Source organism: Enhydra lutris, unplaced genomic scaffold (genome assembly GCF_002288905.1).
Source record: "Enhydra lutris kenyoni isolate GAN:26980312 unplaced genomic scaffold, ASM228890v2 scaffoldscaffold20, whole genome shotgun sequence".
Taxonomy (NCBI): domain Eukaryota; kingdom Metazoa; phylum Chordata; class Mammalia; order Carnivora; family Mustelidae; genus Enhydra; species Enhydra lutris.
This window is the reverse complement of record NW_019154104.1, coordinates 4,240,601-4,268,351: the sequence shown is the minus strand read 5'-3', so window position 1 is coordinate 4,268,351 and position 27,751 is coordinate 4,240,601. Positions and strand designations below refer to the sequence as shown.

At 41.9% G+C, this 27,751-nt stretch overlaps 2 protein-coding genes across 4 annotated transcripts in view; one reads left to right on the top strand and one right to left on the bottom strand.

Moving 5' to 3' along the window:
* LOC111148482 (protein phosphatase 4 regulatory subunit 3A) overlaps positions 1-2,764 on the bottom strand; it is a 36,415-nt gene extending 33,651 nt beyond the window's left edge. For all 3 annotated transcript variants that reach the window (XM_022505055.1, XM_022505056.1, XM_022505057.1), the window contains exon 1: positions 2,260-2,764. In XM_022505055.1, the coding sequence (XP_022360763.1) occupies positions 2,260-2,401 (142 nt within the window). In that variant the 5' untranslated portion in view covers positions 2,402-2,764. The remainder of the gene's footprint in view (positions 1-2,259) is intronic.
* Positions 2,737-3,239, top strand: LOC111148724 (interleukin-1 receptor-associated kinase 1-like). Its single transcript, XM_022505526.1, has one exon. The coding sequence runs from the start codon at positions 2,737-2,739 to the stop codon at positions 3,235-3,237; it is 501 nt and encodes a 166-aa protein (XP_022361234.1). The 3' UTR covers positions 3,238-3,239.
* The last annotated feature ends 24,512 nt before the right edge of the window (positions 3,240-27,751 follow it).

The following is a 27,751-nucleotide window of genomic DNA, read 5'->3' as shown; positions in this document are numbered from 1 at the left end:
ATATGGCTAACAACAGTACCTATATCAGCAGATACAAGTAAAGAGTCTCTAGCACAGTAGATACTCGATAAATTTTGATTATCATTCCTATTTGGAGTTTTCCTGTTAGAAAAAAACATTTATCATCAAACTAGAAATCATTTATGACAGTACTTCGTCTAAGTATGCTGCAACCTTCTAAGCCCACTCTCCGGATTTAGTTTTCCGTATATCTTAAATTAACAAGGGCACATCAGTTACATTTATTTCACCTTTCTCTATCAATAAGTAAAAATAAATAAAATTAATAGATAAAAAATTAAGGCCTTTTGCTTTTACCATTCAACCTATTTCATTGCAGAGTCCCAAACTTTCCCAAGGGAAGGTGGGAGTTTAGGGTCTATTTCCAAAGTGGTAAAAACAAAAATGGGGGGGAACCCCAGATCCCTACATTAGTAGGTTATTAGAGTAGGATTCCCTAGAATATGACATCAAAACTTCATGCTTAAAAATACTGTAAACAATGGACTCTGTATAACGAGTCCAATTAAATATGTGATCTGACAGTTATTCGTGTTATGAGATTTCAAAGAACTGATCTCAAACCTACACATACTTTCATCTGAAAGTTAACTGAACTTACAAAGCCCATACTTTTCGCTCATTATGTAAAGTTTTCCAAACATGCAAAGGAGGATATGTGAGAGTAGCTGGTGACGTGATAGAAACATACAAAAGCACCTGACACATTCAAGCTTGTATTTTTAAGAGGCAATAGGCCTCAGAAAAATATACTCAGTGTATTCAAAATCCTTTAAATCCCTCTAATAGGAAATAATTTATCTCCAATTAAGTTATTTGGGGGTAGCCTTGGACAATATAACTCTATATAACTCTAAATTACAACTTTTCAATTCAAATTGAAAATCGATGTGCCTAGAGTCTTTAATTACAGAAAGGTGAGTCTTGTTTTTCATGGAAATCGGAGTTCTGGATTAAAAATACACTTAAAATTCATTGAAAGGAGGGATGCCTGCCTGGGTGGCTGGCCGGTTGGGTGTCTCCTTTGGCTCAAGTCAGGATCCCAGTGTCCTGGGATCCAGTCCCCCAACTGGGCTCCTTGCTCAGCAGCGAGCCTGCTTCTCCCTCTGCTTGTGCTCTCTCACTCTCTCTCTGACAAATAAATAAAACCTTAAAAAAACCCCTTGAGTTGTAATTAATTCAGATACAGAATAAATACAATTGTAATAAACTGAAATAGCTAGCGGGAAATTAGAGACTAATGTAACAAGACAGATTTTCCAATTCAGAAGAAACAATTCGCAAATACTTTCACAGGATGTGAACATTTTAAGCAAAATCCAAGGTATGTCACAGAGGGAAGTGGCAAACCCTAAACAAAGTTTGGAAAAATCTGAAACACCTATTTTCAAGCAACTGGGTCTTTTGAATCTTAAGGCTATTTCAAAATACGTGAAGCACTGGTACTATGGCAGATAAAGATTTTAAAGTTATCTGCCAACTTCTCCCCCCCACCTGTTAACTGAACCAAATTGTGATTATACATTTAAGTAATCAAAAAAGTTCGCATAAAATAGTTCCACAGTTGCAAGCCGTTTACACCAACTCTACACAAAATTCTGCATTATTAGTGAAAAAGACAACACTGGGAAACACAAATCTATCCTCTCAAGGCAAAGAAGCATTTTCTCTGCCGAAGGCAGTTGCCAGATCCATGAACCGGTATTGCCAACCTGCGACAGGATCAAAAAGATGTACCAGAAAAATAGTCTAAAGGGGCGGTGGGGAGGGGGGCACAGCAAAACGTTCACCAAAGAGTGAAACACCTAAGAACTTTCTTCGCTGCGAGAAAGTTTCACGCCTGCTTTACAGATGAGTGAACTAAGGCAGATCGGATTAATCAGTGCCTTTCTCAAGGTCACTCTAGTGCAAAAGAACAGCACGGTCCGGGCTCCCGATCCCAGGCCCCCGACCTCTCCTCTCCAAACGCCCAGGCAGCACAGCTCAAATGTGCTGGACTCCCCTCGTCCCCGCAACTGCTACCAGGCGCTGGGAAGAAAGACATTTCGAGCGCTCTCCGTGCAGCTAGCTCCGAGAGAACTGGGGTGCTGGTGGCCCGCCCTCCCCCACGGCGGCAGCCACCCCCAGCCCAGTCGCCCCCTCCGTTCTCTTAGCGGGCCACCAGCCCTCAACAACCAGGGATGTGGCTCGGGAGCCGTGGAGGAAAGCAAGGGACCCACCCCAAGGGGCTTCACTTACCATCGCTCTCGGCCCTGACAAGCAGGGACATGCCCTTCAGCCGCTCCACGTAACCGGACGACACATGCCCGGTGCCCCGGTCGTCCCACTGCCGGTCCTCATTGAGCGTGTAAACCTTCACCCGCCGTCGGGTGTCGGTCATCGTGCCGCCCGGGGACCGGGGCAAAGGCCCCGCTGGAGTCGCCCAGGAAGGGGGCCGGGACACGCGGGAGCCAAGGCGGGAGGACGCCCGCAAGCGGAGAACTCCTGGGCCTCACTGCCGCCGCTGGCCGTCGCGGGGCCGCGGGGCCGCCCGCATGGCCCACTCCCGGGCCCGAGCTCTGGGCCCCGGTCTTTCCTCGCCTCCGACTCCTCGGCGCTATTGTCCAAGCCCGGCGAGCCCGACCGCCCCGAAAGGGGCGCGCAGCGCTTCACAGTCTCTGGCCCGATGCGGTAACAACTCGGGGCGCTTGTCACTGCCCTGCTCCCGCCTCCGCCATGAGCTCCACGAAGCCGCTTCCCGCGCCGCCGCCGCCTCCTCAGGCCGCCGCCGCCATGTTTTCCTTCCTTATACCTGGCCCTGCCACCGCAGCCAGTGGCTCCGCTCTGCTCGCCTGCTTCAAATGTCCCAAGCCGAGGGGCGCCTGCTCCTGCTGCAACTGCTGCCAATGGGCGGGAGACTGCGAGGACCCCCAGGCGCACGAGCGCTCCTGCCTCCTGGAAGTCCCTTTTCCTTCGCCGCTGCCGCCGCCTCTTCCGTCTTCCTCACACAGCCAAAGCCGCCGCCATCTTGGTTCGCCCCTCAATAGCGGCGCGCGGGGCCACCCAGGCAGCAGCTGCAGGGGCGGCCCGTTGGCCCCACCATTTAAAGAGACAGGAGCAAGGCCCGGAGCCTCGCTGCGGCGGAGGCCTCGGACGGAGGCGGGAGGCGGGCGCCGAGTTGCCGAGGTGGCGGGAGCGCAGGGAGCGGAGGAGGCGGAACGCTGGTCGCGCCGGTGACGGCCCGGTGCTCCCTCGCGCTCCCTGCACGCACCGTCGTGCGAGCGCGGGGCAGCGTGTGCGCCGTCGCGCTCTGTGTTCGTCATCAGCCCCGCTCGGGGATCCGAAAGGGGCGTGGAGCCCGCCCCCGGCCTCAGCGCGCCTACCTTCCGCGCGCCTGGCGTCTTCTCTCGCTGTCCGGCGGCCGCAGCCTCTGTCTGCCTTCGGGACGCCGGGCCGCGTCGGTGTGGGGCTCTCCCGCGGCGGCTCCCCTTCCCTGTCCACGAGTGTTTTCTCCTAGACCTGGGGCGCACTGCTGGGGAGGCACCAGAGCCTTGCGGACTTCAGGTGTTTCTCCTTTGGGGAGAAATGGAAAAGCTTCCGGGAAGGGCCACAGGTTTGCATGGCGAGGGCAGCCGCAGGGCCTGGGAGCCGCCATGGGGCACGCGCCGGTGTGGCGAGTCTAGAAATGGGACGGCTGGCACCAAGCCCGAAGGGACGAGACTAAAAGCTCAGCTTACAGTCTAGCTGCTACCACCAGTCCTTTATTCTTTACCAGAACTGTTTTTTCCTAGTCCTCCATGTTGCAAAAAGGAACTTGAAGGGCTCACGAGACCAGTTAAGGATATGATATTGTATAATCAGGATGAGTAATTCTCAACGTGAGTTGTTAAGCACTGCTAATCTTCACAAAGGAACCAGTCTCATTCCAAATTCTCATCCTCACGCAAGTAAGAGCCGGCGTTATGGGGGTTTTTACTGTTTGCCAGGCCGTCGAGGTCATTGCTGTCCACTAGAAATAAAATGAGCCACATGTAATTTAAAATTATGCAGGAGCCAATATTTGAAAAAGTACAAAGAAATTGCTGAAATTTGTGTTTTAATATCGTATTTTCTTGAATGCAGTATCTTAAAAACAATCATCAATATAAAATTAATATTTTTTACATTCCCTTTTTTGGTTCTAAATTCAAGATGCAATGTGTGTTTTACCCCTGGTGTAAATTCCTACTTGGAAGTTAAGTGTTCATTGGAAATACCTAATCTGTACTTAGGGTTTATTAAATTTACAATTGCAAAAGTAGATTCACATATTCAAGTTATTTCAAACAGTTTTTTTCCAAAATATTAATTTTTAAATATAAAATTTAAAATTAAAGTTTAATATTCAGTTTCTTACTTGCACTAGGCACATTGCAAGTGCTCAGTAGCTACATGTGTCTAGTGGCCACCATTATGGCAAGTTCAGGTGCTTAACATCAGCAGGAATCTCATCTCCAACCTGGAAATGCAGTTTGAGTTACACCCATCTGTTAGGAAAAGCACCTGACAGCATGATCAGTCCTGAGGGGCTTCCCAGGATGTGGGATTTTTCTGTCTTAAAATCAGAAGTTGGGAACTTCTTCCTCAAGGCCAAATACAAAGAGGGGCTTACAAAGAATAGGCGGAAAATTTTATCTTTTGCAAACAAAATAAAGGAACATTATAAAAATAAAATCATTTTCTCTGAAAAGTAAAACGCAATAATTTCAAGTCTCCAGGTATGACAGCCATTTTGTCCACTTTTGATGTGGTAAGACATCATTAAATTTATTTACAGTATTACTTACTTGATCTGCAAACCAAACATGAAATAATTTACGGAAAAAAATCAACTGGATTCATTGCCATCACTCTTACCTCCCTTCTAAAACTCTCTTCGTAATAGCTGGTGGTGCTGTTGTCAAAGTAAGTACAATCTAGCCAGCTGAAATGTTTTTATTTCTCCTTTTTGCATTTTTCCCTTCTCTAAGTAAGAAAAAGAACTTGAGCCACTGAGAGAAAACCCGTCTCCTGAAAATCAGCCCTTGCAATGAAGGCAGGTGTTGGTAGGAGGGGACCTGTGGAGTGGAACAATATAAAACTGGTGTCTAGGGGCACCTGGGTGGCCCATTCAGTTCAGCATCTGCCTTGGGCTCAGGTCATGATCCCAAGGTCCTAGGATGGGGCTCCAAGTTGGGCTTCCTGCTCAGCAGGGAGTTTGCTTCTCCCTCTTCCCCTCCCTCTCCACACTTTCACTCATGTTCTCTCTCACTTGTTCTGCTCTCTCAAATAAATAATCATAAAATAAAATAAAACTGGTGTCTATTCAGGAGGCAGGTGCTGCTATGATGTTCGATAGGCTCCTTGAGTGGGTTCTTTCATAGCCAAGCCAACTTCCCAGATAAGACAAACCAAGCACTTAAAAAAAAAGAGGCCTAGAATGTACTAAATCGTGGCATGAAAAGGGGTATTAATGTCCTGTCACTCACCATGCAAATCTGTCTTGAAAAAGAAGACCACAGCTCCTGAGACTGCTTTCAATCTAAGGGAGGGAAATCAGGTCCGGGAGAGAGGAGGGGTGACCGATACCAACATAGCCTTTCCTTGTTCTCTACCACAGCTGCCAAGTCTCCTCTCTCACCCTTTTCCGAGATTGGTGTCAAAGAATGCTTCTTTTGGTTGAGATGCAAAGTTGGTTAATGAAGATTTGAAATGAGGGATCTGCAAAACAAGTCAGTCCAGAGCCATTTTCTAATACTTGAGATGAAAAGTTGAGTCATTTTGACTTTTTTCCCTCTACCTTTGTACTTAGTCCCTCGAGAGGCCTGCTAACTCTTCTCTTTCATATTCCCTGGATTTGATTCTACTGTTTAATTTCTTTGGTTATCACCATAGGATTTGTCATACCTGAAATTCTCCAACTCCGTTACAAAAGGTGACTCCAGAAACTGTTGAGACTCTGAAATGGAATGGCTCAGAACCCTGTGAAGAACGCTCCCAGGCACTAGCAGAATATAGTAGCATTAGTATCAGCATTCATATTAGTTTGCAGGACAATGAGGAATCCAGAGACTTTTTTTTTTTTTAAGATTTTATTTATTTGACATACAGAGATCACAAGTAGGCAGAGAGGCAGGCAGAGAGAGAGAGGAGGAAGCAGGCTCCCCGCTGAGCAGAGAGTCCGATGTGGGGCTCGATCCCAGGACCCCAAGATCATGACCTGAGCTGAAGGCAGAGGCTTTAACCACTGAGCCACCCAGGCGCCCCCCCCCCAGAGACTTATTTCGGTGAGCCTGCTACCAAGAGAGTCTCCCGCCTATCTCCCAAGCCCTCATGCAGGACATTCCATGCACCCAGAAGTAAAAGCAAGTATACCCGAAGACAGGCCAGTATTTATAGTATTTATAGCAATAAAGAGAAAGCGGAGATTGGGTATTGGAATTACCCATGGGAAATTTCAATGTACACATGCTTTCTTGGTTTTGTACATTTCCCTCAGGTGTTCCTCTTCCATTTCCTCTTGCTAAGCGTTCGGATAGCTCTACATCTGCATATTATTCAGGTGCTGAGGCAGTCGTGAGAATATGCCTCACACACCTCTTTTTTTTTTTTTTAAGATTTTATTTATGTGACAGAGCATGAGCAGAGGGAGTGGCAGAGGGACAAGCAGACTCCCATCTGATGTGGGGCTAAATCCCAAGACCTTGTGATCATGACCTGAGCCGAAGTCAGACGCTAAACTGAGCCACTTGGGTGCACCCCTTACAGACCTCTTTTTATAAGGAACATAATTGACCCAGGGCCCCAGCTGCTGCACTCTGAAATGTATCACTGTACATATGAACACATACCTCCCATAGGCTGCTCCCCACCAATGACTAGATACAGCAGGATACTAAGGCAGATATTCCTAGGAAATACCTTTTTTTTTTTTTTTAAGATTTTATTTATTTGACAGAGATCACAAGTAGGCAGAGAGGCAGGCAGAGAGAGAGAGGAGAAAGCAGGCTCCCTGCGGAGCAGAAAGCCCGATGTGGGGCTCGATCCCACGACCCTGGAATCATGACCTGAGCCGAAGGCAAAGGCTTTAACCAATTGAGCCACCCAGGCGCCCCGGAAACACCTCTTCTGCAGGATGACTTGGGCTCAAGACTCCTTCAGCAGCTTTGTCAAACCTTCCTTAGGGTGCACTACATTCTAGAATGCTTCCACCCAACATTCTCTCCTTCTTACTTCACTCAGGATTGGACTCATGCCTCTCCCAGCCATGCTGGCTCTCTATTTCCTGTTACATAGTGTTTCCTCTAATAAAATCCTTACATGCTTAATCCCATCTTGGTTTGTGGTTTTTGGAAGCCCCAGACTAGTGCTAAATTCAGCTCTTAGGCACAGAAAATCTTTAAATGTAAAAAGAGATAAATCTTGATTTATCCACAATTAAGATTTTAACTGGAAATGAGAAAACTAAATACACATAGCTACACTTATGTTGAGGCCTGCTGGATTATATACTGAGAGTTAATATGTAGGTTCTTTTTTTTTTTTAGTTTTTTTTAAAATATTTTATTTATTTATTTATTTGAGAGAGAGAGAGAGAGAGACAGTGAGAGAGAGCAGGAGCGAAGAGGAGGTCAGAGGGAGAAGCAGACTCCCCGTGGAGCTGGGAGCCCGATGCAGGACTCAATCCCGGGACTCCAGGATCATGACCCGAGCTGAAGGCAGTCGCTTAACCAACTGAGCCACCCAGGCGCCCAATATGTAGGTTCTTAATGTATTTGATTTTTATAATGTTTGGTAAAGTTCCACACAATGAGAAGAATGTTCTGATACAACTATCACTTTGTTCTTTCTCAGATTTTTCCTAAGAATTTTTATTTTTCCCTAATACAAAATGTTTGCAATACAAAAAGAGATTCTCTTTTTTCAAATTTACATCTGTTTGAGTTTTGAGGAGGACTTCAGGATGAAAAGATCATGTATATCCTCCCTATTCTCATCTGAGTAGACCAGATTCTTCTTAGATCATGTCAAATCTGGATTTTTTTTTTTTTTTTTTAAGCATCTGGCACTTTAGTCATCCCCGAAGGGACTGAGTTGCATTAGTTTCATATCTTTGGTGACCAGATCACAAGGGCTCCTTATTTGTAGGAAGTGTTTCATGGCAGATAATTTTTTCAGACTCTTTGGCAGAGAAGAAATGATATATTTTGAGTGTAAAAATGCATCCATACATTCCTTATTCCCAATTTGTTTTCCCACCTTTTGATAACCAGAAAGGTAGTGTAGGCGGCCAAGGATGATGGTATCAACAAGAAAGCATGAAAGTTACTTAGTTAGCTATATTTAAATCAGAAATCAAATGTTTGTGTCTTAGTTTTTGTCACTCCAAATATTCTAACTTTGTATTTGAGAATTATATGGTTATACTTAAGTGATGCAAAAATTCTATACCTTATCCCTTGGCCATAGTGGTTTAGTTCTTGACAAAAGCCCGGACAATCAAAATGTCACCTGGATTTTTCAGACTATCACTGGGTGAGAAAATGTTCTTACCTCCTGAACATGACAGCTAGAAGGGTGCAGTATAGGGCTGCCTATCCCCAGGTGTTCCCTGCCTCCCTACCCTACCCCCAATTGTGGGCCAATATGTCCGCATCAGAGAGAATAAAGCAGAGCATTCTTTTTGGGAGTATAGTTATCTCCCAAGCCAGACCCGGTCTCCTGAGGTTCTGAGGTCTGTTAAGAAGGGAGATGAACACGGCTTGCCTGAGTGGCTCTAACTCAGCTAGAGCCTGAGTTATGCCTCTAACTCTTGATTTCAGCACAGGTTGTGATCTCAGGCTTGTGAGTCAGGCTCCATGCTCGAGTCTGCTGGAGATTCTCTCTCTCTCTCTCTCCCTCTGACCCACTCCTCTGCTCTCTTGCTCTCTCTCTTAAAATAATGTATTTTATATATGTGTGTGTGTGTGTGTGTGTGTGTGTGTGTGTGTGTGTGTATTTTTTTTTTTTTAAGTGAGATGAACTTGTCCTTTCATCTATACCCTGCCTTGGTCTCTGAAACTTATCTTGTATTATTGGTCATAAATGCAATCTCTTTCCTTAGAGCTCCATGAGTAAACATCATCTAACGTCCTTAAAAAACTTGCTCTCAAGTTCTTCGACATTTTCCCCCCACTAAAAATGGAGTCTCTGTCTCCTTTTAAATCTGGGCTGGGCTTCACGACATGTCTGTTATAAAGAAAAAGAAGCAGAAATGACACTGCGACGTTGGAAGCTAGACAACTTCTGCCTGTTTTGTGTGTGTGTGTGTGTGTGTGTGTGTGTGTGTGTGTGTGTTTAAGATTTATTTATTTGAGGGAGAGAGAGACTGAGCATGAGCGGGAAGGCAGAGGGAGAGGGAGAGAGGGTCTCAGCAGACTCTTTGCTCATGGGGCTCGATCTCACAACCCTCGGATCATGACCTGAAGAAACAAGAGTCAGACGTTTAACTGACCATTCTGCCCAGGCACCCCTCACTGGTTTTCTTGGAATGCTTTCTGTGCTGCCAGGTAAGAAGTTCAACTCCCCAGTGAGGCCACACGTAGCTGCTCTGGTAGACAGTCTTGGCTGAGCTCCCAGGTGACAGGCAGTATCATGGCTTGGTGAATGCTTCATTTCAGATAACCACGGGCCCACTGAGCTCTTGGAGGACAGTGACACAACTCTGACTTGCAACCGCATGACAATGGTCAAGAAAACTGCCCAGCCAAACCCTTCCCCAATTCTTGACCTATAAAAGCGAGAGCAGGATAAAACGGCTACTTTAAAACCACAAACTGTTGAGGTCATTGGGTAATTTGTTCTGACCTCAAAGAGATGCCATAGTACTTTTTTCAAGGGTGGGATCTAAATAGTTTTGTATTTTATTTTATTTTTTTAAAGATTTTATTTATTTGTCAGAGAGAGAGAGTACACACAAGTAGGCAGAGAGGCAGGCAGAGGCAGCCAGAGAAGCAGGCTCCCTGCCGAGCAAGGAGCCCGATGCAGGACTCGATCCCTGGACTCTGGGATCATGACCTGAGCCGAAGGCAGCGGCTTAACCAACTGAGCCACCCAGGCGTCCCAATAGTTTTGTATTTTAAAAAAACTTTCTTCTGATATGTTCCTGACCTCTCATAGAACTCTGAATTAGATACAATTACTGGATGAATGGATTTTTGAGCACAATCTGGATCTCTAACTGTTGACTCTAGTTCCAAAATATAATTTGGGACATATAGATCAGATCTTGTTAAGTCAACCTTATGGGAACTGTATGGATATTTTGTAATACTGAAATTCTGTAGTTTCGCTTTTTGTTGTTGTTGTTGATTTTAACATAGATGCCCTTGACGCTTTTGTTTCATTAAACTGAACTTTTACTTATATTATTATTTCTATCTGAAGTTGGATCAGAGGAGAAAAAAGATGAAGGGGGGAGATGATGATAAAAAGTGGGGGCAGGACCTTCTTTCTATCAGTGATGATGGGAACACTGTGTCTTCTCTGAGAGACAGTTAAAGGTCAGTGTTACTTTCTCAGGACTGATTAAAACTGAGAACGTGGGCTTGCAAGATTATCGTGGGAAAGGAGAGAACTGAAGGGTAGCCAAAGCTGAGGCGTATCCCAGAAAGCAGAGCCTCAAAGACCTAAAAAGAAGTATTTTGCTGGGCAGTGTGAACCCTGGAGAAAAGCAAGGAAGTGAGGAAGAGGGATACGAGGCAGAGGAGGAGGAACAATACAGAGAGCCACCACCAGAGCTGAATGAGTGTTTGGTTCCACAGAACCATTAATCTGCAGGGAGAAGTGGGAAGAATTTATCCTTAGCTCCCATGTCCCTCAGTAAGAAGTTTGCCTCAGGGACACCTGGGTGGCTCAGTCAGTTAAATGTCTGCCTTGGGCTCAGGTCATGATCCCAGGATTCTGGGATGGAGTCCCACACTGGGCTCCTTGCTCAGTGGGGAGCCTGCTTCTCCCTCTGCCCGCAGCTCCCTGCTTGTGCTCTCTTTCCTTCTCTTTGACAAATAAGTAAATCTTTAAATAAAAAAAAAGTTTGCCCCAGGCAGACTTACTTCCCCTGCATTTCTGGGTTCTGTACAATTGGACATGGAACAGTTTCTCATGGCACCCCACACTCCAGCACTGGAAAAACCCTGGAGAGGGAAGGGAGAAGCACGTGGCACATGGCTATGGGGAGGCCATTAGGTCACACCTGTATGAATCCAGTCTCTATCACAAAGATCTAACATTCATGGTATTAGAGACTCAAAAGGAGGGTACAAAGAAGACAGGGCTGAAAAAGTACTCAAGGGAACAGTGACTGAAAACTTCTCCAGTATGGCAAAATACCATAAACCTACAGATTCGGGAAGCTGAGTCTACTCCAAACAGGGTAAACCACACCATTTACATGAGAGTCAAGCTTCTGAAAACCACAAAGTTTTGAAAGCAGGGAGAGAGAAACACTGCCTGAAAGAGAAGAGGAAAACAATTTGAATGACAGCAAACACACAGAGAGCAGCCACTAAAAAGCTATACAAACAGACATGCTTAAAACACCACAGATACGTCAAAATAGAATTCTAAAAAAATACTCAAGAAGCCCCATAGAATAGCAGGAAAAACAAAGAAAACAGAGAAATGAAAACAAAAAATGAAATAACAGACTTAAGCCCCAGCACATCAATAATTATAAAATATAAATGGTCTAAATACGCCAATTGAAAGACAGATTGGCAGAGTGGGTTAAAAATAGCCCCACCACAGCCCCACCATATGTATTCACAACAATCTCCCTTTATTATTTTTTTAAGGATTTTATTTATTTATTTTTTCAAGAGCAAGAGAGAGAGCGTGCAAGCACAAGGGGGGGGGGGGGGGGGGGAGGGAGAAGCAGACTCCCCATGGAGCAGAGAGTCCCGATCTGAGACTTGATCCCAGGACCCCAGGCTCATGGCCTGAGCCGAAGGCAGATGCTTAACTGACTGAGCCACCCAGGCACCCAAGAATCTCCCTTTAAATATAACAACATAGGCAGCTCAAGGGTAGGAGGGGAGAAGAACATTTATTGTGCAATCAAAAGAAAGCTGCAGTGGTTACAGACCAGAGAGATGACACAGAACAAAGAAAATTTCCAGAGACAGAGAGTGACTTGATATCATGATACAAGTGTCAGTCCATCAAGAAGACACAGGAATCTTAAATGTGTATGATCCAAACAACAGAGCTCCGAATGAATGGCTAGAACTGAAAGGAGAAATAAACAACCCCCTGATATGGCTGGAAACCCCAACACCCCTCTTAGAATTGACAGAACAACTGGACAGGAAATCAGCAAGGCTGTAGAAGGACTGAACAATACCATCAACCCACAGGATCCATTTGATGTTTAGAGAATTTCACCCAACAAAGCACAATAAACTTTCTTTTCCAGTGCCCACAAGATATACCTACGTAGACCATATCCTAGGCCCTAAAATAAACCTCGATAAATTTAAAAGAATATAAATCATGGAATGTGTTCTACAATCACAATGGACGCAAGCTAGAAATTGATAGCAAAAAGAGAACAGGTATGTCTCCAGCAAATGGAGACTAGGCATTTATAAATAACCCATGTATTAAAGAGAAAGTCTCAAGGGAAATATAAGAAATTGAATTGAAGGACAATAAAAATACATTATTTAATGTAACAATAAAAATGAGCTGAATGAAAATTAAAACACAAATTTCAGTAGCGTGTTACAGTTTGTAGGACACAGCTAAGGCAGAGTGGAGGGGAAATTTATAGTTATGCATAGGTTAGAAAAGTGGGAAAATTCTCAGATTGATCATCTAACCTCCCACCTCAAGACCTAGTAAAAGAACAAAATAAATCCACAGCATGCAGGAAAGAGGAAGGAATAGAGATTAGAGCAGAAGTCAATGAAATTGAAAACGAAAATAGAGAAAAACCGATGAAAAAAAAAAGCTGATTCTTTGAAAAGATCAAAAAAGTTGACAAACCTCTGAAAAGACTGACAAAGAGGGGAAAAGGACACAAAGGATCAATATCAGGAATGAAATGGGATATCATTACAGACCCAGTGGGTACCGGAAGGGTAATAAGGGAATTCTATGAACAACTGTATATACCTACACCTGACAACTTAGATGAAATGGACGAATTCCTTGAAAAGCACAAACTACCACCCCAGTATGAAATAGATCATTTGAATAGCTCTGGGATTGCTAACCTTATGCATATGTAATTAAAAATCATCCCCGAAAGAAATCTTCAGGCCCAGATGGTTTCACTGGAAACTTCCTGTCAAGATCCTTAACTTAATCACATCTTTTGTCCTTTAAAGGTAATATTACTCTTTTGCCATCTAAGGGATATTTTTAGGTTCTAGGGATTAGATTGTGATCATATCTTTTTGGGGACCACCATTCAACCTGCTACATATAGCCACAGTAATCAAGATTGTGTGATGAAGGGTTAGACAAAGAGATGAATCAGAATATACATGTAGAAAATGGACACACTTAAACATGTCTAATTGATGGATTTTTTTTAAGTGCAAAAATAATTCAGTGGAGGCAAGATAGCCTTTTCAACAAATCGTGCTGGAGCATTAGGACACCCATGAGCAAAAAAAAAAAAAAAAACACTTTAATTTCACACCTTACAAAAAATTAACTAAAAATGGATCTTGTCCTTAAATGTAAAATGTAAAGCTGTAAAACTTTTAGCAAAAAACATATGAGAAATTCCTTGGGAACTAGGAGAAGGAAAAAAATTCTTGGACTCAACACCAAAAACTGCAATCTGTAAGAGGAAAAAAAAAATCAATAAATAGGATTTCATCAAAATTAGAAACTTCCTCTGTGGCAGATCCTAGATGAAGAGATAAGGAGAATTCATTTGCAAACCACAATATCAGATTTTTTCTAAAGATTTCTAAATTTTTTTTCTAAAATATATCAAGAACACTCAAAACAGTAAAAATCTGAAACAAAACAAAGCAAAAACATCCCTAAACTGCACAATCCAACTAGAAAGTAACCAAAGACACAAGCAGGTATTTCACCAAAGAAGATGTACAGATGGGAAATACATAGGAGATGTTCACCATCATTGACCATTAAGGAAATGCTCATTAAACCTACAGTGAGATATTTCTATATATGTAATGGCTAAGATGAAAAAGCAGTGACAACACCAAATGTTGGTACATGCAGAGAAATCAGACCACTCATATATTACTTCTGGAAAGCAGCTCATTATTTTCTTAAAAAACAAAAACTAATTATGAACCAGCAATTGCATTCCTGGACATCCGTAGAGAACCGAAAACTTACACTTTTTAAAAAAGATTTTATTTGTTTGACAGAGAGAGATTATGAGTAGGAAGAGAGGCAGGCAGAGAGAAAGAAGCAGGCTCCCTGCTGAGCAGAGGGCCCGATGTGGGGCTCGATGCGGGGCTCGATCCCAGGACCCTAGGATCATGACCTGAGCCTAAGGCAGAGGCTTAACCCACTGAGCCACCTAAGCGCCCTGAAAACTTACATTTACATAAAAACCTGTACATAGTATTTATAGCAACTTCTTCGTAATAGCCCCAAACTGGAAACAACCCTGATATGTTTTTATGGGTGAATGGTTAACCCAACTACGGTCCATCAATACCATGGAACAGCTTTCACCAATAAAAAGCAATGCTACAACCTGTATGAATAGCCAGGGAACTGATGCTGAGTGAAAAAAGCCAATCCCCAAAGGCTGCATACTCTAGGATCTCATTTATAGAACATTCTAGAAATGGTAAAATGATTGAAATGGAGAACAGATTAGTGGTTGCCAGGGGTTAAGAAGTTGGGTGGGTGGAGCTGGAAGAAAGTGGGTGTGGTTTTAAAAGACCAACAGCAGGGATCCCTGTGGGGATGGAAATGTTGTATATCTTGACTGTATCTATGTTAGTTTCCTGAAGGTGAATATTGTACTATATATAGCTTGCAAGTTATTTCCTTGGAGGAAAGTGGGTTCAAAGTTACATGGATCCCTCTGTATTATTTCTTACAGCTGCATATAAATCTATAATTACCCCAAAATAAAAATTTTAATAAAAATGTGAGTATAAAGCCAACAGCCTGTGTACCACCCTATACAGTTGGCTAATATGCTGTTTTTGATCATCTGTAGGACATTCTCAGCCATTATTCTTCAAGCATTGCCCTCACCCTCTTAGCAAGTCCCCTTGGGGGACTCCATCTGACTGTCTCCTACTGTCTCTTCTAAATCTACCTTATCTTTTGTATTTTCCATCATTTTGTATGTCTAATCGAGTCTGACATTCTTTGCTTTTTCACTGGGTTGCTTAGTTATGACAACCTGTGACCTAGTGAATGAACTCTCTCCTTTCCTGGAGCCATCTCCAAACTTGTTTCTTAAACTTAGCTTGCACAGCTGTTTCGTAGCCTGTGCCTGATAACTTCAAGGCCTGAAGGCTTTGTGGCTCTGTTTGTTTTTCTGCTTTCTCTTGCTCAGAGAGTCTGTTTTTTTGCTGGGAGGGGGATCCTGTATTCTTTGGCTATAGTTTAGGCACTGTATTTGAAAATTATTTGTAGGGAAGCCTGGGTGGCTCATTTGGTTGTGTGTCTGACTCTTGGTTTCAGCTCAGGTCATGATGTCAAGGTCATAAGATCGAGCCCCACATCTGGCTCCGTGCTTAGCATGGAGTCTGCTTCAGGATTCTCCCTCCCTCTTCCTCCTACTCACTCTCTCTCTCTCTCTCTCTCTCTCTTTCTCCCTCTCAATAAATAAATAAAATCTTTCAAAAAATTATTTGGAGATAGAACTTGAGGTCAAGAATGGAGGTACTTTACTTCAAAGAAGAGTTCATTTGCCTCTGCCAGTTTCCTCAGTTACTATCAATTAAGAATCACCTTAAAGCAAGTTGAAGGCTTAAGATACCCTTGTCAAGCCAGGTGACTTGAGAACTGGCTATAAATCTGTGAGGGATTGTTCTACTCCCGGGCCCTCCTGTCCAGTGAGACCTCTTCCTGATGTCCTGGGCTTTGATTCTGTCCTTCTCTCTTGAGAATTGGTTTCTCTTCATTTTTGGCCATATAATTTCTTACTGTATTATCATTAGTTACATTACTAAGGTTTTTAAAAATGTTTACTCACCAATTTTAGTTGTTTTCACCATACAAATTAGCTTTCTGTGATAGGATAACAAAGGGTATTTTTTTTAAAAATTAATAGATACAAAGTTCTTAGTAGCTACCAAGTTCTAAACAATGTGATCTGGAGAAACAATGCATCGTTGAAACGTCATTTGATAAGATCTGGAAATATTACAATTTGTTGTCACAGATTTAGTCGTCTTTGAATCCAGAACATAATAGTCCTTTCTTAAGTATCTTTTAAGCTTCTGTTATTAAAACGAATAAATATAAGCAACTGTGAAAGAGCAGAAAATGTCAAAGCAATTGATGTCCTAGAAACGCATCTGGAAAGAGTGTAACAAGAGTAATGTATTAGTTTCCTAGAGCTGCCATAACAAATCACGACAAACCGCCTTAGAACAGAAATTCATCTCTTACAGTTCTGGATGCCAGCGTCCGAAATCAAGGTGCCAGAAGAGTGGAAGGTCTAGTAGAGAGAATCTGTTTCTTACCTTTTCTGGCTTCTACTGGCTGCAGTGCCCCAATCTGAGGCCACGGGCATGTTGCTCCCTACTCCTCTGTGTGAATCAAATCTCCCTCCGCTTGCTCTTATAAAGACACTTGTGATGGCCCTTATTTTTTTTTCTTTAGATTTTATTTATTTATTTGACAGACAGAGATCACAAGTAGGCAGAGAGGCAGGCAGAGAGAGAGGAGGAAGCAGGCTCCCTGCTGATCCCAGGATCCTGGGATCATGACCTGAGCCGAAGGCAGAGGCCTCAACCCACTGAGCCACCCAGGCGCCCCTTGTGATGGCCTTTAAATCTCATTCAGAGAATCCAGGATCATCTCCCCACCTTGAAACCCTTAACTTAATTATAACTGTAAGGTAACATTCACAGGTTCCAGGGATTAGGACATGGGTGTATCTTTTTAAGGAACACCTTAGAGCCCACTACAGGTGATGTCATGCAAAATACAATTAGGTATAACTCTTCTTGGTATAACATCTTGTTAAGGTGGAGAATAGACATTATAAAATTCATTTAAATATTGTTTGATCATTATTTCTGTCTGCTAAACTGAAAGTCTTCAAACGTCTCTTTCTGGGTGCCTGGGTGGCTCAGTCAGTTAAGTGACTGCCTTCAGCTCAGGTCGTGATCCCAGGGTCCTGGGATTGAGCCCCATGTCAGGCTCCCTGCTCAGTGGGCAGCCTGCTTCTCCCTCTCCCACTGCTTGTGCTCTCTCTCTCTGCCAAATGAACAAATAAAATCTTTTTTTTTTAAAGTTTCTATTTCTCTCTCTCTCTCTCTCTCTATATATATATATACACAAACACATACATAGTCTCTCCCTCTAATAATAATATATATAATATATAAAATAGTCTTAAAGCATTTCAAGCATCTCAGAGAAAAGGAACTAGATTAGAATGGCCTGGTGTTTACATCACTAATACACATGGTTTACTTGAATCTAATTTACTTAAATTCTTACCAGCAGTGTTTTCATCATATTGAAACCATTAGAGGTGTACTCCACTACCCCAAACATTTAAAAGAGAGGACTATCTGAAAATGAAATGCAAAGTTTTCATGTAACTACAGGTACTTACTTTTCAATTTCCACACAATTGTTGACACTAAGCACTCAGGTGATACCGTCACATAGCCAAGGCAAATGATTTTGAACCCTGGCAAAAAGTTGTAATTGAACTATATTCAATGTTAACTAAAGAGGAGAAAGTTCGTATACAGATTTTTACTGTAAGGATATCGTTTGGGCAAAAAAAGGTGATTTTTCTTTTTTAGGGAAAAGGACACGAAGCACTAAATATTAGCAGACTGTAAGATCAAATAGAATACGATTAACTGGAATTGGAATGCTAACTTTAACTGCTAAGATTACATAGAATCCCGTCTCTCGAAACGCCATTTACAAATACGATTTGTTAAAATATCGACATGTCTTTCAGCAGCCTAAATTCTACAGGCACATTATGCAAACACCAATTTGCTGACCAACCTAAACGAGAAACACAATAAAAATAGAACAAACGTGTTCAGAAGTTGTTATCCTTTTGGCAGTGTCTTTGAATGATAGGAATTTATGTTCAGCAACTGTCTGCATACTTGAAAATTTTCGTATTTAGTTTAATCTAAAATTTTAAAAATATTATTAAAATTTTTAGAAGATGTTATTTATTTTGGGTGAGAGAGAGAAGGAGAGAGCGAGAGCAGGGAGAGGGGCTGAAGGACAGGGAGAGAATCTCAAACAGACTCCCCACTGCCAAGGAGCCCGATGCGGGGTTTGGTCTCATGACCCTGAGATCATGACCTGAGTTGAAACCAAGAGCAGGGCACTTAACTGACTGTGCCACCCAGGCGCCTCTATTCCTTTTTTTTTTTTTTTTAAACCATGGTTTACTATCTCTTGTTAACAGGATGTATGGAGGGAATGTCAAATCTTTAAAGATTAAAAAAAGTTTGTATCACCCTACCATAAGGTTTGGCAACAGATTTACTTTTTAAATTTATTTTTATTTACTTATTTTTGTAGGGGGGGGTGTAGGGACAAAGAGAGATCGAGAGAGAATCTTTTTTTTTCTAAAGATTTTTTTTTTAAGATTTTATTTATTTATTTGACAGAGAGAGAGATCACAAGTAGGCAGAGTGAGAGAGAGGGAAGCAGGCTCCCTGCTGAGCAGAGATCCTGATGCGGGACTTGATCCCAGGACCCTGAGATCATGACCTGAGCCAAAAGCAGCAGCTTAACCCACTGAGCCACCCAGGAGCCCCTAAGATTTTCTTTATTTATTTGACAGAAACACACAGAGAGAGGGAACACAAGCAGGGGGAGTGGAAGAGAGAGAAGCAGGCTCCTTGCTGAGCAGGGAGCCTGACTCGGGGCTTGATCCCAGGACCTTGGGGTCATGACCCAAGCCGAAGGCAGACACTCAGAAGCTCAGGCGTGTTGACTGAACCACCCATGTGTCCCCCTTCTATCTTTTTACCAGAGAATGGCAACTAACGAAACACATGCTTAAAATATTCCCAAAGTAATTTGCACGACATGATCAGGGCTGCTCCAGGTGAAACTGCAAAGTGTCTCATTCTTTATCCTTTTCCCATTTGTCCACATACCCTGAATGTCTCCTTCTAAAACCCTGACCGATACAGCCTCCTATCAATCCAGCAATGATTGCTCCAGAAACTGATAACCCACTCACAACAGGTTGATGACCCTTCTGTATAATATGGATTGTCAGAGCAACTCGAATGTCCATGGCCATCCTCGGAACTTTCTATGTAAGCAGTTAGTCAAAATGTATATATTCTGAAACTCCAATTTTATCCTCATTTCAAAAGGGTTTCCATCCGTAAGGGCTTTGGCACTACAGGGCTCTGTATACTGTTTCCTGTTGCATTCCTCCCTGAGCCAGGTGAAGATTTTCCCACTGGACTGGTCATCCCACCAGCTCTTGACCCACAAGTTCAACACTGTCTTTTTGCATTTGGGAGTGGGCTTTTTGAAAATTTTAGTATATGTGCTGCTGAAGTGAGCGCGGGAGTGGGCTTTTTGAAAATTCATAATGGAATTGACTTCTCGAGTTTGAAAACATTAAATAATAGAACAAACATTAAGAGAGTGTTGGTTCTTTTTGATAAACTATTTATCAGAATGCATGGTAAAGAGCTGCATTCTTAGAAGAAATGTGAAATTCAGAATATCTTTGCATTTCTAAATGAAGGAGAAGCGGATAAAGAAAAGAGAGTATGGTCCACTGCACCATTGGGCCACTAATGGCAGGTGAAATTCTAATAATCAACATGCTTCTGATTTCTGCATGCTTAACCTCTTAAATCCTTCACCAGGAGAACATTTTAATCCCTTGATTAGGGGTTGCAAACTACTAATCTGAGGGTCAAATTCAGTTCACTGACCTATTACATTTGCCCTCATAGTTTAAAATTTGGGAAATTTTACATAAAAAGTCTGGACTTCTGTCTTGTCTTGGGGGATTGGGAAATCTGGCCACATTGCTCACATTACCATGGGACAACAACAGGTAGGTAACACAGACTAAAAACTAGCTTAATTAGAGAGGGTGCACACACCTGTAAGGTTTCAAGTGTCCTGCTTCCTTACCGATGCCTGTCCCCATAAGCCCTTAAGTTTCGGACTATTCTTAGAAGAATCCGTAAGTACTACAAAAGGATGAAAATTCCTCTAGGTTGTGTGTCTTCTTCCTTTTTAAAAAAAAAAAAAAAAACACTTTTGAAGTCCCTTAATTCTTTTGTTTATCTATATAATTTGTTTTTCTTTTGCTGAGAACATTAGAAAATTTAACTGAAACTAACAATTGAATCAAAGTAATCCAAAATCTTTACAAAGGCCTTTTTTTTTCTTTCTAAAATGATTAACATTTTTTTCCTTTTGAATACTGAGTTGTGAACCTGGTAGACATGTTTCTAATGGTAGAGTTCACCAGAAACTATTATTTCCACTGTGTCTAATGGTAGAGTTCACCAGAAACTATTATTTCCACTGTGTAGCTGGCAGTATCATCCATATAATTTCTCATTTTTATTTTAAGCACATTTAAATTTCCAATGAACACTTGAATGAATGGTGAATACAATACACGGGCAGTTGCTGTGCAAACCAGAACAACTATCAACACTCACCTCATCTCTGGTAAGATGATGAAAAAAAAAAAAAAAAACTAAGTTAAAAAAAAAGTCAACGTTATACTCGGTGGCAAGATTCTAAAGTAGAGGTCATAAACTGGCAGCCCTTCCACTATATCTGGCTCACTCTGGGTTCAATAATTCCTAAATAATTCCTAAATAATTGCCAACACGGAAAATAGCAATGCTTGTCATAAACTTCCACAAGGGGGCGCTTCCAGGACGCTTGATCGGCCAAAATGACGTGCCCGGCTGCAGAGGCCCTTGAGTTTGTGACCTGGGCTCTAAAGTTATTCTTCAACTCAGAAAAATTACAAGGAAGCTCATTTTCACCATTTTTTCCTGTTGTTTTAAAAGTGTTGATAATATATAAAGGCATAAAAAAATACAAGAAGTAGCTGTTGGAAATGATGAAACTAAAATGTGACATGATTATATTGAGCATACAACGCAAAGAAATCGGCCAATTCCCAGAACTAACCAGAAGATTCAGTAAGATGACTGTGAACAAGATAAATACAGCTGTTAAGAACGCTCAAGTAAGGGGTGCCTGGGTGGCTCAGTGGATTAAAGCCTTTGCCTTTGGCTCAGGTTATGATCCCAGGGTCCTGGGATCAAGCCCCACATGGGGCTCTCTGCTCAATAGGGAGCCTGCTTCCCTTCCTCTCTCTCTGGCTGCCTCTCTGCCTACTGGTGATCTCTGTCTGTCAGATAAATAAATAAAATAAGAATGCTCAAGTATTTCAGCACAGAAAACATAAGATCTTTTCTCCCTTATCTCATTTTTTAAAACACAGATAATAGACACAAGTCAGATCCCATTATGTGTGCTAGACACATTCTTAAAGAGAGGGAGCAGGGGTGGGGCAGAGAAAGAGGAGAGAGTCCTAAGCGGGCTTCTTGCCCAGCGCAGAGCCTGATGCAGGGCTGGATCTCCCAACCCTGAGATCAAGACCTGAGCTGAAATCAAGAGTCACAAGCTTAACTGACTAAGCCACCCAGGCATCCCTTGAATCATTGTTTCCTGTGAGCCTCTGGTCACATTTTCATCAACTGATCATAACCTTGCTTTAATGTATGTTTCTACTGATTGATTTGGAGTTATGAATAAATTTTAGTGAGTAGGCAAACTGGGAAACACAGAATCTGCAAATAATAAGAGTAGACTCCATGTAAAATTGCAAAACACCCACTTATAATTTTACAAAAATATATACCTTTTTAAAAATGCGGCCTTTTTTCTTTAGCTTTTTGGTTGTTTCTCTTCTCATTCTCCTTCTTCTCCCGTACTACATCCTTCCTCACTTTCACACCATGGCCCAGGGTAACTGATGTGGACAACCTAATTGTTGTCATCCTGTCTTTTCCTTATGTTTCATCACATACAAAATAAACATATCACTTACAAAACTTGAAGTAAACACTCTTGTCTTTGCTTAATATCTCGCAGAAATTCATCCAAGTCAACCGGCGTATCTCTAAATCAGCCTTTATAAAGGCTATATGACAATCCATGGTTTGGGGATGTACCTATTTTCCTACCGATAAACGTTCACTTTGTATTTGTTTTATTTTTGCTAATATAAATAATACTACAGTAAAGTTCATAGAACATACAGGCTTTCATTTCTATGGGCTAGGTCCCCAGGAAAGGGACTATTGGCTATTGCCAGATTATTTTCCAGAAAGGCTATTGTCAGATTATATTCCAGAAATTTCTACCAGCAGTATCTGAGAGTTCTCTGATCTCGTATCCCTAAAAGGAATAGATGCAATACATCTTCTTTATTTTTTGCCAGACTACTGGTAAAAGGATCATTTCATTTTTATCTCAATATGTATTTCCCCGAGTACCATCAAATTTGAGCAGTTTTTTGTTTGTTGTCATTCAGATTTGCCTGTCTGGGGACAATCTGCCTTTTCATGGGGCTGACTAATCCCTTTTTGTTGAAGTGTTAGTGTTCTTTGTATATTCCAGATCATAAATAATGCGTTCTGTGTTTTAAAAATATTTTCTGAATTTCTTATTTTTTAAAGTTTTTATTTAAATTCCAGTTAGTAGACATACAGTGTAATATTAGTTGCAGGTGTAAAATACAGTGATTCAACAGTTCCATACAACACCCAGTGCTCATCACAGTGAGTGTCCACCTTAATCCACATCACCTGTTCCACCCATTCCCCCACCTGGCTCCCCCCTGGTGACCATGATGTTTATTGATTTGCCTCTCTCTCTTTTATTTCCCCTTTGCTCATTTTTTTTTCTTAAAAGCCACATGAGAGTGAAATGATATGGTATTTGTCTTTGTCTGTCTTATTTCACTTGGCATAATACTTTCTAGCTCCATCCAAAGAATGAAAGGCAAGATTTCATTCTTTTTGATGGCTCAGCAATATTCCGTTGTATTTGTACATCACTTCTTCTTTATCCATTCATCAGTGGATGGACACTGGGCTTGTCTTCATAACATAGATAATGCTGCTATAAACATTGAGGTGCATAGATCCCTTTGAATTAGTATTTTTGTATTTTGGGGGTAAATACCTAGTACAGCAAATTGCTGGATTGCAGGGTAGTTCTATTTTTAATCTTTTTGAGGAAATTCGACACTGTTTTCCAGAGTAGCTGCACCAGTTGGCATTCCTGCCAGCAGTGCACAAGGGTTGCTTTTTCTCCACATCTATGACAACACCCATTGTTTCTTGTGTTTTTGGTTTTTTAAAAAAAAAAGCTCCATGACCAAAGTGGAGCCCAATGCAGGGCTTGAACTCATGACCCTGAGATCAAGATCTGAGCTGAGATCAAGAGTCTGTTGCTTAACCAACTGAGTCACCCAGGTGCCCCATCTTGTGTTGTTGATTTTAGTCATTCTGACAGGTGTGAGGTGATATCTCATTGTGGTTTTGATTTATATTTCCCTGATGATTCTAAAGATTTACTTATCTATTTAATTGAGAGAGAGAGAGTACAAGAGCAGGGTGAGGGAGAGAGGGAGAAGCAGACTCCCCACTGAGCAAGGAGCCCTGACGTGGGGCTTTTAAAATTTTACCAAATACCTTTTAAGGATTAAATTATATGATTATTTGATTTTCTCTTTTAATTTACTGAAGAACTTGTAATGAAATATATTGGTTAGCTTCCTGATACTGAATTCTCCTTGCATTCCTGGACTATGGGAGTTGATCACGTTGTGTTGTTCACTCGTCGCGTGGCTGGATTCGATTTACTAATACTTCATCTGGAATTTTTGCTGATTTTTATTATTAAAAGCACATAAACTTTATAAAAAGAATTGGGGGGAGTTTCCACTCTTTTCTATAGCGAGTAAACATTCAAATAACATTGGAATTATCTGTTCCTCATAGGTGACATAAATCTCAGCTCTTAATCTCTGATTCTGTTTTTATTTCAGTGGCAGTTGCTTGATACCCTTTCCAATCTCTTTCATGATACTTGGTTTATGCAAACTTTCCGTCTCTTCTTAGGTCTATCTTGGTAATTTAGAATTTGTTAGGGAGGCATGCATTCCTCCAGCTTTTTTTTTTTTTTTTAAAGATTTTATTTATTTATTTGACAGACAAGAGATCACAGGTAGGTAGAGAGGCAGGCAGAGAGAGGAAGGGAAGCAGGCTCCCAGGCTGAGCAGAGAGCCCAATTCGGGGCTCAATCCCAGGACCCTGAGACCATGACCTGAGCTGAAGGCAGAGGCTTAACCCACTGAGCCACTCAGGTGCACCCCCTGCAGCTTGTTAAATTTGTTTTTTCCATCTAGTTGCCCCGGGAAGTCTCCCACATCTTTTCATCTTGCCAGTATTTGTGGTTATATTGTCTTACATATTTCTGTTCTTTTTTATTAGCTTTATTGAGACGTAATTAGAATAAAAGACACATATATGAAGCGTGTAATTTGGTAATTTTTGACAAATGAGAATGCCAGTAAAAAAACCTGACCACAATCAGGATAACGGAACTATCCATCACCCATTAAAGTGTCCCCAGTGGTTCTCCTACTTCTCTACCTCACCCCCAGGCCACCGCTGATCTACCTTCTGTTGCAAAAATTGGTTTGTGTTCAGTGTCTACTCTCTTCAGTTTCTTTAGCTCAGCATCATGATTTGGGGTTCATCCTGGTTGTTGATTATACCCATAGTTTGTTCCTTCTTTTTGCTGTGCAGTGTTCCATTACGTGGGTACAGCCTTATTTGCTTATCCATTGACTTGTTGGTGATATTTGTGTTGTTTCCAGCTTGGGGTTATTATAAGCAAAGTTGCTATGAACATTTGTGTACAAGTCTTTGTATGAACATGTGTTTTCATTTCTCTTGGGAAAATATTAAGAAGTATGGTGCACAGATGTTTTTTTTTTAAAATTATAAAACTGCTTTCCAAAGTGGCTGTACCATTTTATATCCAACATTTGTTATGGTCAGTCTTTAAGTTGAGCTATTCTAATAGTTGGGTAGTGGATCAACAAATGTTGGCAAGGGTGTGGAGAAGAGGAACCCCTGAGTACTATGGGTGGGGGAATGCAAAATGGTGCAGCCACTGTGGAAGAGAGTTTGAAGTTCCTCAAATATTTGAAAATAGAACTGCCCTATGATCCAGTAATCTCACTACTGGGTACTTACCCCCAAAATACAAAAACACTAATTTGAAAAGATATATGTACCCCTATGCTTACCACAGCATTATTTACAATAGCCAAATTATGGAAACAGCTCGTGTCCATCAATAGATGAATGAATAAAGAAAATATGGTATCTATATTCAATGGAATATTATTCAGCTATAAAAAATGAAATCTTTGGATGCGTGGGTGGCTCAGTGGGTGAAGCCTCTGCCTTCAGCTCAGGTCATGATCTCAGTGTTTGAGATTGAGCCCCATGTCGGGCTCTCTGCTTAGCAGGGAGCCTGCTTCCCTTCCTCTCTCTCTGCCTGCCTCTCTGCCTACTTGTGATCTCTCTCTGTCAAATAAATAAATAAAAATCTTAAAAAAAGAAAAAAAACCCGAAATCTTGCTGTTTGCGACAACATGGATGGAACTAGAGGGTATTATGCTCAGCGAAATAAGTCAGTCAAAGAAAGACAAATGCCATATGTTTTCACTCATGTGTGGAACTTAAGAAACTGAACATCAAAGGGGGAAAAAAGATACAAGCCAAGAAATAGACTTTTTTTTTTTAAGATTTTATTTATTTATTTGTCAGAGAGAGAGAGAGCGAGCACAGGCAGACAGAGTGGCAGGCAGAGGCAGAGGGAGAAGCAGGCTCCCCACAGAGCAAGGAGCCCGATGTGGGACTCGATCCCAGGACGCTGGGATCATGACCTGAGCCGAAGGCAGCCGCTCAACCAACTGAGCCACCCAGGCGTCCCAGAAATAGACTTTTTTAAAAAAAGATTTTATTTATTTATTTGAGAGTGAATGAGCAGGGAGAGGGGAGGGGCAGAGGGAGAGGCAGAAGCAGACTCCCTCGTGAGCAAGGAGCCTGATGCAGGGCTCAATCGCAGGACTCTGAGATCATGACCTGAGCTGAAGGTAGACACAACTGACTGAACCACCCAGGCGCCCCAAGAAATAGACTCTTAAGTCTAGAGAACAAATTGATGGTTACCATAGGGGAAGGGAGTGGGGGGATGGGTGAAATAGATAATAAAGATTAAAGTGTGCACTTGTGATAAGCACTGAGTCATGCACAGAATTTTTGTTGAGTCACCATATTATACATCTGAAACCAATATAACACTGCCTGTTAACTATACTGGAATTAAAATAAAAAACTTAATTTAAAAAGTTGTGTAGTAGTATATTAGTGTAGTTTTAATTTTGATATGGGCTTGATTTTGACTAGGGTTTGATTTTGAGTCCTGGTTCGAATTCTCTTTCAGTTTGTTTTTGTTGCTTCATAACTCAAACAATTAGAAACAAACCAAGACAATCTACTCCTTCCACAACAACCATAGACAGGGATACTTGTAAATCTTCTAAAAAAAAGGGGGGGGATATCGGACAATTAAGAAAATCGTAAGATAAAACACATTTGCAATACTGTACTGTATTTATTGAATAAAATCCATGTACAAGAGAATTTGCACAGTTCAAACTCATGTTGTTCAAGGATCAACTGTACTGTTTTCCTAACCAATAACTGCTATAAACTATAAGGTGTACAACTTTGGATTCATTTTTCACAATTTAAAAAACACGAGTCTTGGGACACCTGGATGGGTCAGTCACTTAAGCATCTGCCTTCAGCTCAGGTCATGATCCCAGGATCCTGGGATCAAGCCCCCTGTCAGGCTCCCTGCTCAGCGGGGAGCCTGCTTCCCCCATTCGCTCTGCCCTTCTCCCTTTTCATGCTCTCTCGCTCACTCTCTCAAATAAACTAAAAATCTTAAGGAAAAAAAAAAAGCATACCATGAGTCTTATTTTGAAGTTGGGGGAAATTCACCCCTGGAAGAGACCTTAAACTGAGGCTCTTTTGATAAGGACATGAGACAGACTGCATTCTCATTGAGTTTGGAACAAATAGGTGACATCACAGTGGGGTCAGCTTCCAACCAAAGATAAAACACAAGTCCCTTGGATTCTCCCACCTAGTCTTCTTCATAGTCCTCCTTCACACCCTTCTCATCATTCTTTCATTGTCTATCACCCATTAGCTCCAGGACTTCCTTGAATCATGCCTTCCCTTTCCTTTTCATTTCTGCCCTCCTTATCATTTCTCTATTCCTCATCTACCTACAAACATTCAAGGCTTCTGGTTGTTGCACATTTGTTCCCCTATACCTCCCTGACCTCCACACTGTAAGCAAGAACATTTGAGATGTTAACCAAGACAGTCATTGCAAGGCAACCATGGTCCTGACCCAT